We start from the raw sequence: 13068 nt of genomic DNA, 5'->3' as shown, positions 1-13068 counted from the left end.
CTCCTCTCCAACTCATAATTTACTCATTGACAGCTGGTAATCTTTATTTCCGTTTTCTCTTCTCTCGCGTCATACTCATAACAGAAGCACTACTGAATTCATTGACACTGAAAAGCTTTTGACATGGTTTATTTGCTAAACATAACAGATGATTTGCAAAGACTATGGAATTGAAAGTTTACAATTTCTAGTGTTTGGGTTTAGGACGAGTTCGGGGCGCCCCCTGTTGGCTCTACGGTGTGGTGAAGCACAAGGTGATCCCAGCCCACAGTGGTAAGTTTATTCGAGCCTGCGTGGAGCCAGCACACGCCCTTGACAAAGTCTTGATGGCGCCGATCTCTGAATCTACAAAAGGAAACAGGAAAAATTCAAACTTTTGTAAACTATTTAAAATCTCAGAAAGGCAGGTCTGTGCCATGTTGCCAACACTCACATTTCTTGGAGTTCAGAATTTAAAACAGCAAGGGAGCAATCATCGCTAATGGAAGCCAGCAAAGATGCGCTGTAATGAAAATAAAAAGTATAATAAATACTAATAATTAAGATAAGGAAAAGAGCATTTTTCCATACTTGTGTGTAGAAAATGCCAGGCTGTTAACTCTGCGGCTGTGGACGCTCGCCACACGGCCCGGCTCCGTCGCGAGGAAATCCTTGACGGTTACTCTGCCGAGCTCGTCGCCTGAGGCACATGGAATGTTATTGAGGGTGGAAAAACAGATTACAAAATCCGGCTTCCTTGAACAAGCTGGGTTCATACCAAATGCAATAGTGCTTCTTTGCTGAGGATGCCAAGAGACAGTGGTGGGCAAACAGTTGGAAGTCTCTAAATCAAAAAGCAGAAAAATAGCAGATATACTATAACAGAAATATGAGAACACACACAAAAAAAAAAATCATCATCCTCTGCGACAAATACAAAAGTAGTGAACGTTACTCACCTATTCTTGTAGCTGGTTTATTTGGTTTCCGCGTGTCCCACATAAGCACGCGGCCATCCTAAGCGGTGAGATAAGACACACCTTAGAGGAAATAACTCTACAGTCCTCTTTATACATCAGCTAGACATTTTAATAATGATTGGTCAGACATAGATGAGAACAAAGTAACTCAAATAATGAACAACATCTTACCTGACCACAGGAGACAAAAAGAGAATCGTCTGTAGGACTGCAGGCAACACAATTGACCGCTTGTGTGTGAGCTGGAGGATGGAAACAAACATTTTGCAAATAGTAAGCAACAATACACTAAATAGTCATTTTTGGACAATTAGTGTTTGCATTGTTAAAAAGGGGGTGATTTAAAACTTCGAATGTATGCACACTATAAAGTGCATTTAGAGTGCACTGGCTTGTCACCATGGCAACGTTGTCCTTACCACTGTAAGACGTGACAACCATCTCCTGACTCAGGTCCCACACTTTAATTCTGCAAAAATGACACAAATGTTCTTTCAGAGAAAAAAAAAAAATTGTACCCTGCAGTGTGAATGTGTGTAACACCTTCTTACCTGCAGTCCATACTCCCAGTGATGGCAGTGTTTCCTGCAGCTGCGGGGCTCACACTGGTAACAATATCATCATGCTCATGCTTGGTGAAACGGTTGACAAGGAGGCGCTCATCCTCGTCCAGTTCCCAAAATTCCAAGGCACCTATAACAGTAAAACCACCACAGGTCAGCTCATCATTCTCCAACAAAGGCATCATACTTGTGAAGGTATGTTCTTACCCGAATCCGCTGCCACGACAACACCCTTTTCTGATGCCCACTTGACGTCCGTTACTCCAGTCTCAGTTTGCACGCCAGCTTTGCAGAAGCCCTCATTTGGGGCCTGCTCTGGGTTACTGTAGATCCACACAGAGCCCTGCCAACTCCTGCCAGCGAGACTGGAAGAACCGAGCACCAAGGTGCCATCTGGGAGGGAAGATGATGGAGGGAAAATCAATATGTTAATGACGACAACAGCTCAACTCAAAACCAAAGCACAAGGAAGAAGCATTTATTAGATTTTAATTGAGGTTCACTTTTTATATTGAAGTGGTTCACATAATAGGACATAGCTTTCACTCGATCTCCATTTAGATTCTGAATTAATGTACACAACTAAATAGTCGACACAGCCTCAGCCCATTTCTCTGGCATTGGCATTTTAGCTCAGAGACATTTAAGTTGTGTACAAGTATGTATACATGTGGTGAGCAGTTGAAAACAAAATCACATTCGCGTGAGTCGTTCACTTGTTGTCACCTACCTGCTTTGTATTGCGCCGCACACAGATGCTTCTCCATGCATGCTGGAGCATTAGGAGGTATATTCCAAGGATTCTCCTTTAGCATCGTAGTTTCCAGTCCTGTATTTTTTAACCCAAACAATCAGTTTGCAGCAGGACGAGATTAGCCTCAGATGATTGAGCGCAAAAAAAATTAATAGCAAGGAACAGGTTTGTTTTAGCCAGAGCACACAGTGCAAAGGATACTCAACTGGAGTGTGTTTATCTAAAATTAGTGTACAAAACACAATGACCGTCTTTTCACTAATAATAAAGTAGAACACGCACGCGGTGGCTTGTTCTTCTTCGGTGCCTTTGCTTCCTGTTTTCCCTTGATGGGTGCTGCTGAAATATTGCCATCTTCAGGACAAACACAGTATGTCAGTCTAATGTTAGACGTCACTGACGTTAACCGTTACCAAAAGCTGCTTTTTTTGGACACATGTATTTTTTGCTTCTGAGTTTTAAATTAAAATAATGTTCCCAACGAGTGGCAGCCGAATTCAACCATCTAAAAAAAAAAAACCTGTGTTCTATGTAAAGTTCACTTCATTTAACAGGAAATGAGTGGCATGATAATTCGCTTGCTATAGGAGACATGTCAGAAAATTTCTGGTACTGATGTCACAAGCGATGTCTTTTAAACTCAACCTGCAAACTCCCAAATTATCCCTTTTAATGTGGGCCAGATGATCGACAAGGGTCTCAACAAACATGTGGCAATTGCTTTATTCTGTGCACAAGGGTGATAAAAAAAGCAACTAATTCATGTGCAGAAAAAAATGTTATAAGTTATAAGCAGTGGAAGATAGATGGATTAATAATAATAATAAATTAATTAATAATAATAATGTTGGCGTTGTTGTTACACACCATGTACCTGCGCTTAAAAAAAAAAAAAATGCAGCTCCCGATAAAGCTTTTGTTTTGAAGGCAAAAGGCGGCGGAATTAACATTAACATTAGCGCTAATTTTACACTCCTGTCTGCGTATGAAAAATCGATGAGTGATTGGCTGTCTTCTCGGTCAAGATTCTGTGGGTCTATTAACGCGAAAGGTAAACGCCAATCATGTCAAGTGGTCGAAGTCAAGTAATGTTCTTATTACAAATCGAGCAGTCCTCGGGGTAGTTCACGCTAGCTATGTGACGTTCACTGTCACAATAATCGCCTTTGTCTCGGTTTTGGCGTTTTGATATTTTTGGAAGGCTTACCGATTTAACAGTGTTTTGCTAACGTTAGCTGTATTGCGCGCGCCTAGAGGATCACCGCAGCTCAGGTGTACAGACAGCTGCCATACGGGCAGGCGTGCCGAGGCCTGGATGGGGGGCAAAAAAAAACTCCATACGTGCAGGAGGGATGAAGTGTCATTAAGGAGGCAAAGGAAAAGACAAACTATAATACACCTGACAACTGCCACTAACGCATGCTGAGTTGCTGTTGAACAGGAATTGCATCTTTACGCTGCAAACATGTGTCTTTGTAAAATATTCATTGTCTTCAATTTCAAAGCTGATGTGGAGGCCTGAAGAAAAAGTATATTTTGGTATTGATTTGACCAAACTCAGATTATAATTCCCCCACGTTTCTTTTTTTAACAGGCACTATATTAGTGTTTCTTAATCTACATAGAGCCAAAGCTTTTATACCACTCACAAAAAGTTTTGATTTGTTATAATTTTAGAATCCTTATTATTTTGTATAAAAAAAAGGCAACAGGTGTAAACACGTTTGTTGGACCTTTTGCCATCTAGTGCAGTGTTTTGTTTTTTAAACTTGCGTACCCCTGAAACCTTTTTCTCATACCACTAATGTGTATTTGTCAATGATTCTCCAAAAACAAAACATACAATCTAATCCGTTAATGTATTAAAATAAAAATGAAAGTGATTGAAAAATGTACTGAAACTACAATGTACGTTTATAAAACTAACTAAAATTAGCATGTCAATTTCCAAACTGTACAACACCTTACGAGATTCCATTCTACTGAGGTAGTATGACTTTTGTCTCTTGACATGAAATTTTGTTCATGAGGTCAAACCTCAGTCGGCCTTTGCTTCAGGGGTTTGTCATGGCCTTGAAAAGGAGAAGGGCCACGTCCCCGTCCAGCAGTGTGAGTGGAGGAGATTTTGACGATAGCCAGCCCTCATCCTTAGTGACTTCGAGTGGCAGAAAGAGGAGAAGGACCTCAAACATTCCAACTGTGGATCCTGTAATTGTCACTTTTCTTCTTTTCTCTCGCAATCCAAATGATGTCATAGCTGATATCAATTGCATGCGAGTTTTGGCGTGTTGCTTTTCAGATTGCTGTGTGTCACGAACTCTACAACACAGTCAGAGACTACAAAGACGACCAAGGCAGGATGTTGTGCGAGCTGTTCATCAGAGCCCCGAAACGAAGGTTAGCGTGAGGTTGCGCTCTTCTTTGACAGTGACCTACATTTCATCCACTTTGCATTTCAAGGAACCAGCCAGACTATTACCATGTCGTGTCTCAGCCTATTGACATGATGAAGATCCAGCAGAAATTAAAGATGGAGGAATACGACGATGTGGAACAGCTCACCAGTGACTTTCAGCTCCTGTTTCAGAATGCCAAAACATATTATAAGGTAACATCCCGTCATAAACAAGCAATTAGGCCCACCTCATAAACAATCAACTTGTCCTCATAGTTTAAAATCACCCTTCATTAAATATGTAATGAACTTCTCTTTTTTTCTGACAGTCAGACAGTGCTGAGTTCCGGGCAGCTTGCAAACTGTGGGATCTTTACCAACGTACCAAGAATGAATTTGTCCAGCCAGGCGATGACGATGAAGAAGATGAGGCCAGCTATGATGCGCAAGATGTCCCCAGCGGGTCTACTGAAGATGAGGTGAGTCGAGGGCTACTTAATCAGCCAAGGTGAAATGAAAACTTTTGAGGCCTTAACTTTTGACGTGATGCCAGAGTACGTCGACCTGCTTGAGAGACGTCCTTGAGCATCTCCTGGATGCCGTGGTGACATACGCGGAGCCCTCAGGCCGTCTGGTTAGCGATCTCTTTCAGAGGCTGCCGTCCAAAGTGGTACAAAACTTTTAGGTTTAAATTTAAGGTGGCTTGAATGACTTTTGCTTTGACGTGCAATCTTTTCCGTTTCGTTTAGCAATATCCAGATTATTACGCAATCATCAAGGAGCCCATTGATTTGAAACTCATCGCTCAAAAGATTCAGGTATTCTGCTTCCAATGTGTCCTTGACGATTTATGACGCTAATGCTTATGAAATGCATTTGCTTCAAGATGGGCCACTACAGGAGCGTTAATGCCATGGCAAAAGATATCGATTTATTGGTCAAAAATGCCAAAACGTACAATGAGCCTGGATCACAGGTCTTTAAGGTGAGTGTCGCAAAGACTATCCTATATAGCACATTGACATTTTTAACTTCTCAGATTGCATTTGTGTTCAGGATGCAAACACTATTAAAAAGATTTTTGCACAAAAGAAGTCAGAGATTGAACACGGAGATTCAATCAAGTCCAGCATTCGTATCAGGTATGAACCCCAATAAAGTGAATTATGTGAGTAAATCGTTGTCTTTGTATTCAAAGTCTATTTTTATCTCCAGGAATAGGAGGCACGCTCAGAGCGAGCGCCTTTCGGCAATCAGCATGGCTCTGCAGTATGAAAGTGATGAGGACGGAATCCTTTCTGGTACATGTTGGCATCATTTCAAGTAGACGTGCAGAATATCAATATATGGAAATAGGATCCGTTTGCCTCTTCCTCAACGCTCAGGGTCTGTTCACTACGACGAGGGCGAGTCCGAGGCAGAGAGTTTGACCACAAACATCGACATGAGTAACCCCATCTTCCAACTGTATGAAGCAGTACGCGGTGCCAGGAACAACCAAGGCCTCCTGATCTCTGAACCTTTCCTGGAGCTGCCCTCCAGGAAGGATTACCCCGACTACTACCAGCAGATCACTCAGCCCCTCTGCCTCCATCAGATCAAGTATGAAAACACCAAATATTATAGGCTTACCATTTAGGAATTTGAGTTTGATATTGGCAAAAATCAGGTTGGCAGTGACCAGAACATGTTTTCTCCAATGATGTTTTTTGTTTTGTTTAGTTTTATTTTATTTTGATCCCTGTAAAAAAAAATGTTCAGAGGAAAGAAGTAAATATTAGAATTAATTTACAGGGTTTATTGTCCTATAATATACTCCTCTGGCATGACGTACGCTTGGTTTGCAGTACAGTAATTGTGTGCCTTCCTTCCCAAATGTGAGAGCCCTTAATTCCCCGCAGGAACAAAATGAAGAATAACGAGTACGACAGCGTGGAGCATTTGGACTCTGATCTAACGCTGATGTTTGAGAATTCCAAACGTTACAATGTTCCTCACTCCTCCATCTACAAGCGGGCGCTCAAATTGCAGCACATTCAGCAGGTCAGCCTCCGCGTCCCGTTCTCACATTTTGAAGTGACAACTGTACGTGGATTGATATATATATATTTTTTGTTAGATAAAACGAAAGGAGCTTTTACAGCGAGATGATGACGATGGAGACAGTATGCTTTCCTGCGCCGCCTCGGACACCAGTTGCACAAAAAGAAAAAGGTTCTCACTCTCCGTGCGTGCCGTTTTAATTTTCAAGCGCGTGACACCTCTTTGTCGCCCTCGTTGCAGTCACAAGAAGAACACGAAGAAAAATCGAATGAAAGCGCTTTTTGCTTCCGTGACCGACGCACGGGAGGCGGGCACTGGCCGGCGACTGTGTGACCTCTTCATGGTAAAGCCGTCTAAGAAGGACTACCCCGATTACTATAAGGTCATCCTGGAGCCCATGGACTTGAAGACCATCGAGCACAACATCCGCTCAGATAAGTATCTCAGTGAAGATGCCATGGTGGAGGATATGAAGCTGATGTTCCGCAACGCCCGACACTACAATGAAGAAGGCTCACAGGTTCACCACTTTACTTGCTTTATTTATTATTTGAAGCTGAATTTCATTTATTGTTTTTTTTTTTTCCCCCAGGTCTTCAATGATGCTGATGTACTGGAGAAAATCATGACAGAGAGACGCAGGGATCTCGGACCAGTGACAGATGAGGATGACGCGGTATCCTCAAAGATGAAGATAAGTAGGTGGTTTAAAACTTGAAGCAAATGCTGGATGGACAAACTTGCAAATAAAAAATAGTGGAGTCACCTCTGGTGTCCTCGCATTTCCAAAATGATAACTTTCAAGGGGAAAAAAATGACATGGTTGTTGAGCATTGTCAAAGAGAGTGAGCCATTTTCAAGACTTTTAATGAGTCAATAATTTGTTGAAACAACCAATAGTATGGATTCCTGAAAATACTAAATTGACTAAATTTGGACCTGGGAGCTTTCTGCCTGACGCCAAACATATAAAAAAACCTCTCCTTAACCAAGCATTCATTTGAAAGCCATCTATTGCTCCCAAGTGTGTTACTCACCAATTCCCTCACTTTCAGGAAAGACAAACATGACTCTGAAGAAATCCAAGTACCTCACACCCTTACAACAGAAACTGAACGAGCTGTACGAGTCCGTCAAGAACTACACAGACAAGCGCGGCCGTCGCCTCAGCACCATCTTCTTGCGTCTTCCATCCCGTGCCGAGCTGCCAGATTACTACATAGCTATCAAGAAACCGGTAGACATGGAGAAGATCAAAAGCCACATGCTGGCCAATAAGTACCAAGATGTAGACGCACTGGTGGAGGACTTAGTGCTCATGTTCAACAACGCCTGCACGTACAACGAGCCTGAGTCTCTGATTTACCGAGATGCTCTGGTGCTGCACCGGGTGCTGCTGGAGACCAGGCACGCCCTGGAAGGAGGGGAGGACGCCTACGTGCCCGACGTGCCTCGCCTCATCCAGGAACTCATCCGCAGCCTCTTTGTCTCCGTACTCGGCCACCAAGATGACGAGGGGCGTTGCTACAGCGATTCTCTGGCCGAGATCCCTGCCATTGACCCTGCAAATCCAAACAAGCCCCCTCTTAATTTTGAGATCATTAGAAAGAATGTGGATGGAGGACACTATATGAGGCTGGATGTGTTTCAGGACCACATGTTTGAAGTGTTGGAAAAGGCCAGACACCTAAATAGGTGAGATATTGTCACCACGTTTACACAGAAACATCTCGCGTGCCCTCTGGGATTGTTTTGTATCATTTGTCGTTACAGGACAGACTCTGAAATCTTTGAAGATGCCGTCGAGCTGCAGCAGTTTTTCATCCGAATCCGCGATGAGCTTTGTAAGAACGGCGAGATTTTGATGACTCCTGCTCTGAGCTATACATCTAAACATCTGCACAATGATGTGGACAAAGAGAAGAAACAAAAGCTCCCGAAAGAAATTGAGGAAGACAAAATCAAGAGGGAGGAGGAGAAAATGGGTAAAATGTCTTTTAAACTACTGTGGGTTGAAGTTAGCGTTGAATTTTGTGTTAATTTCCAGAAGCTGAGAAGAGGGAGGAATCCGTTGGAGGTTCGTGGCAGCTGAGCGCACAGCGCACATACAGCCAAGACTGCAGCTTCAAAGACAGCATGTACTGCGTTGGAGACTACGTGTACGTGGAACCCGCCGAGCCCAACCTCCAGCCTCACATCATCTACATCGAACGCCTGTGGCAAGACGACACCGGTCAGTCCCTGAAATCCAGATCATTTTTTGGTTGTGTACCTGCTCGATTATCGTTCTTCAATACGTTCAGGTGAGAAGTGGCTCTATGGCTGCTGGTTCTATCGGCCAAATGAGACCTTCCACGTCGCGACACGAAAGTTCTTGGAGAAGGAAGTATTTAAGAGCGACTATTACAACAAGGCACGGATCAGCAAGATCTTAGGCAAATGCGTGGTCATGTTTGTCAAGGTAACCACTCCGTGTGTCACACGAGCAACTATTATGTAAAGACGAAATGCATGTTGACATTTTTTTTTTTTCATGCGGGATTTCAGGAGTACTTCAAACTTTACCCAGAAGGCTTCAAGCAAGAGGACGTCCATGTTTGCGAATCACGCTACTCTGCCAAGACCAAGTCCTTCAAGAAGATCAAATTGTGGACCATGCCCTTGAATTCAGTTCGCTTTGTCCCAAGAGAAGTGCCTCTGCCGGTTGTACGGGTAGCATCGATATTTGCCCCCAAAGAAGAAAAAGTAGACAAAGAGGAAGAAGTAACAGAAAACACAGATGAAACCAAAGTGACAGATTGTAGCAGCATAGACAAGGTCGAGTCTTTTTTTCGTGCTCATCAATAAATACCACATGCCACTTTTAGGACTATTTTCTATTTTATACCTGCAGGAGAGGGAAGATGTTCCAATGGAGATGACCAATGGGGAAGCGGGATGCCAGTACTATGAACAACTCTGCTACAACAACTTGTGGCTGAAAGTGGGCGACTGCGTCTACATTGCATCTCATGGACTTGTGCGCCATCGTGTGGCCAGGTGGAGTAAATGCATATTTAAATCCAAAATTATTTATATAGCGCCTTTTAGCAGCTGTTTCACATAGAGCCATGGGACGATTACAAATATAGCAAAAAACAGTAAATTGCTCTCTAACAAGAAGCTTAAACTTTGCTGCATAGGATTGAAAAAATGTGGATGCGCGACGGAGCCGGCTATTTTTTCGGTCCAATCTTCATCCATCCAGAGGAAACGGAACACGAGCCCACTAAAATGTTCTACAAGAAAGAAGTTTTCCTGAGCAACCTTGAAGAGGCTTGTCCCATGACCTGCATCATAGGTGACCTTCATCTCGACACCGTAATTAGTCAAATATTTATTTCAGTTGTGCATTCCATATGCATATTTCTTGCCTTGCAGGGAAGTGTGTGGTGTCGTCCTTCAAAGAGTATCTCTCTTGTCGGCCAACTGAAGTGCCTGAAGCCAATGTCCTGCTCTGTGAAAGTCGCTACATTGAAAGTGAGAAGCAAATGAAGCGGTTCAAAGGACTGAAGCGTTTTTCATCATCTGCAAAGGTGGTGGAGGATGAAATCTATTATTTTAGGTAACAATACCAAAAGGATGTCTGCATTCATATACACCAACAGTACTTGAGATCTCAAAAAAGGCGGAAAGATTTTTTTGTCCATGACGTTTTTAGCGGAGTAGAATATTGGCTTTGTTTTGCATCATAGTTTTTGATTTCATAAGACAACTAAAATCACTTTTGTTCCATTCAGGGATTTGTACTGTGTGAATATATTGAGCTATGCTTTTCGCATGTAGGAAGCTTATAGTTCCCCAAAAGGAGCCATCACCGTTGCTGGACAGGAAAATTGAGGAACTGGAAGCTAAGTTTGCCGATATGACTGATGAGGAGCTGGAGGAGCTCGGTGATGATGACAGCGAGCTTGATCATTCTCTTCCTCGGATGCATTCTTCCTTGTGTGGCGACATGGATATCATGACATACGCTCCCCCGCAGGTCAGGCCTGTTGTGGGTTGATTAAATGCATCAAAGAATGAACTTATTTCGTGATTTGATCTCCCGTGTGTACACAGTCAACCAAATCTCTCAAGGGTCTTTCCAAGAAGGAGGGTTCAAAACGGAAGATCAACATGAGCGGCTACATCCTGTTCAGCAGCGAGATGCGAGCCGTCATTAAAGCTCGCCACCCGGACTACTCCTTTGGCGAGTTGAGCCGCCTTGTCGGCACAGAGTGGCGAAACCTGGAAGGTTCCCGGAAAGCAGAATATGAAGGTGAAGAGGGCCGTGAAGAAATGCGCTCAATGGTTGATCAGATGTCACATTTGCTCTTGATGGCGTTGCAGAGCGAGCAGCCAAAGTGGCCGAGCAGCAGGAGCGCGACAGGAGCCACTACATGACATCCCCGAGAGCAGGTACCCCAGTAGGGGCACTGATAGGAGTGGTGCCTGCTCCAACCCCCATGGGGATGCTAAATCTCTGCTTGCCGCCTGTGTCAGGTAACCCCTCAAAGATGCAGATGGATTCCCAATAAGACCGTAGAGGGCTGGAATAACAAGCTTCCCTGCTTGATTTACTCACATCTTATTACATCACATTTGTTTTTCTTTATCCAAAAGCTAAGAACATGTTAAGTGTTGTTGCATGCCTCTCTTCGTCCTGCTCAATAACACAATCATCTATGAAATTATCCCTTGGCAAGAAGGGCTTCAAAGTAGCGCTTGTGATTTTTTTTTTTTTCATTTTAGCCATATTTATTTTGCATTCACTAAGAGTAAAGAACATACAAGTGCATATTAACTAACATGATGCATGCTTGCATGTTGTCCGTGTTTTGTTTTGCTGCTCTTCATTTTCAAGACGCTATGACGAGTGCATGTCGCTCGGCTGGAATGGCTAGTATGACTGGCATACCAGCACAGCTCACAGGGGAGCCTTTATATCCCCAGCATCCTCTGCTTGTTATGCCTGAGTTCCCTGGAATGCCATATTTTGGTAAGAGTGCTGTCCTAGCCACCCCGCTCGCCACACACTTGCTTCCTATCTGACTTTGCCGGAGGGGCTACCTGTACCAATAGGCCGTGACCTTTAGTTAATGATGACCGACTGATTACAGGATGTCATTTACTCAAACTCATTTTTTTGATGACCTCAATCTTATTTCAAGGAAATTACCGAGCAAGCATTAAATGTTGATTATTGGCGTTCCTGAGATTTGCGATGTTGCCAAGACAACATTGATTGAATTGCAGTCATGGGTTTTGTGAGTCTTTGTTTTTGTAATGAATGTCACAGGCATCAACGGTATTGGGGGTGAAACGGGCGCAGGGAACATTCTCGGATCTCAGGTAATGTATAAGCTCGGAAAATAATAATAATTTCACTTCTACTGGTGGTAAAGAAATGTTGTCTTTGCACATTGTTTCATTGTATTGATTTTTAGACGGGTCTTGGTCAACAAGCTCCACCGGCGTACCCAGGACAAGGGCAGATGGGGCAGGCTGCCCTTCAACAGCCCTCCACCCCGTTGTTTGTGTCCCCTCCAGCCAAGTCTCAAAGGCTTCTCCACTCTGATGCTTACCTCAGCTACATAGAGGGTCTAACAGCGGAATCATCTACCGTGAGCAAGTGGGACCATACACTTTCAGGTCAGTCTTTTTGCTTGTCATAAATCCACAAGCAATCAACTCATATGATTGTATATTTGCCTTTTAGTTAAAAAACAAGATGTGCGCCTGACAAAAGAGCAGGAGAGTAGACTGCCATCCCACTGGCTGAAGAGTAAAGGGGCCCACAAGACAATGGCTGATGCACTTTGGCGACTGCGTGACCTGATGCTACGAGATACTTTGAATATTCGCTACACGCACAACTTGTAGCATGCTCACAATTTGAGCCTCTGTTCCCAGACCTGTAAAACAGGGATGCGGTTATGCTCACTAAAAGTGTTGACTTTGTGTTGTTATGATTAATGAGATGTGTTTATGTTTATAGAGGTTGCTTGTGGAAGCAATTTTTCATTTAACATTAAGATGTACTGTTCCAAGTGCAATATTGTTCAAACCATCATTCTGTGATGAATGCCTTTGTGATGTCGCAATTATAAAGCGTTACATTTGTCTGTTTTCATTTCATGTTTGTTTCATGGAAATGGATTAAAAAAACAAAGTTGCCTGGTTGTGACCAAGTTTCAGTTTTATTTGCCTCAAATTACAAGTGCGAGTTTTAGTACTACAAGGACTGCCAACAATCACATTCTTGTTTCAATTATCAATTTGTGACATTATGTCAAGACGCGAGTCATTGTGAACTAGGGGCGTAACTATCGC

General features: G+C 43.1%; 2 protein-coding genes across 6 annotated transcripts; one reads left to right on the top strand and one right to left on the bottom strand.

Moving 5' to 3' along the window:
- Positions 1 to 113: 113 nt before the first annotated feature.
- Positions 114 to 2709, bottom strand: wdr77 (WD repeat domain 77). Its single transcript, XM_049733610.2, has 11 exons — positions 2559 to 2709; positions 2253 to 2351; positions 1730 to 1915; positions 1511 to 1652; positions 1379 to 1428; positions 1131 to 1201; positions 939 to 996; positions 758 to 823; positions 571 to 679; positions 434 to 502; positions 114 to 345 (listed from the first exon to the last, which is right to left on the bottom strand). The coding sequence occupies exons 2-11, from the start codon at positions 2335 to 2337 to the stop codon at positions 201 to 203; spliced, it is 981 nt and encodes a 326-aa protein (XP_049589567.1). The 5' UTR covers positions 2338 to 2351; positions 2559 to 2709; the 3' UTR covers positions 114 to 200.
- Positions 2710 to 3333: 624 nt separating this feature from the next.
- Positions 3334 to 12922, top strand: LOC125977231 (protein polybromo-1). Of its 5 annotated transcripts, XM_049733556.1 has the most exons (29): positions 3334 to 4484; positions 4576 to 4673; positions 4737 to 4884; positions 5001 to 5150; positions 5225 to 5341; positions 5421 to 5489; positions 5558 to 5656; positions 5728 to 5813; positions 5887 to 5972; positions 6057 to 6273; positions 6573 to 6714; positions 6791 to 6885; positions 6955 to 7234; positions 7307 to 7412; positions 7770 to 8409; positions 8488 to 8699; positions 8762 to 8947; positions 9018 to 9175; positions 9262 to 9531; positions 9608 to 9753; positions 9897 to 10054; positions 10135 to 10318; positions 10540 to 10738; positions 10816 to 11014; positions 11086 to 11238; positions 11600 to 11734; positions 12035 to 12087; positions 12183 to 12387; positions 12455 to 12922. In XM_049733556.1, the coding sequence occupies exons 1-29, from the start codon at positions 4302 to 4304 to the stop codon at positions 12616 to 12618; spliced, it is 4938 nt and encodes a 1645-aa protein (XP_049589513.1). In that variant the 5' UTR covers positions 3334 to 4301; the 3' UTR covers positions 12619 to 12922. The 5 variants fall into 5 exon arrangements, with proteins under 5 accessions (XP_049589513.1, XP_049589514.1, XP_049589512.1 ...); XM_049733557.1 differs by lacking the exon at positions 11600 to 11734 and having other exon boundaries at positions 11086 to 11154; XM_049733555.1 differs by having other exon boundaries at positions 6791 to 7234.
- The last annotated feature ends 146 nt before the right edge of the window (positions 12923 to 13068 follow it).

The sequence above is a fragment of the Syngnathus scovelli genome, chromosome 11, assembly GCF_024217435.2.
Source record: "Syngnathus scovelli strain Florida chromosome 11, RoL_Ssco_1.2, whole genome shotgun sequence".
NCBI lineage: Eukaryota > Metazoa > Chordata > Actinopteri > Syngnathiformes > Syngnathidae > Syngnathus > Syngnathus scovelli.
This window is presented reverse-complemented; position numbering and strand designations above follow the sequence as displayed.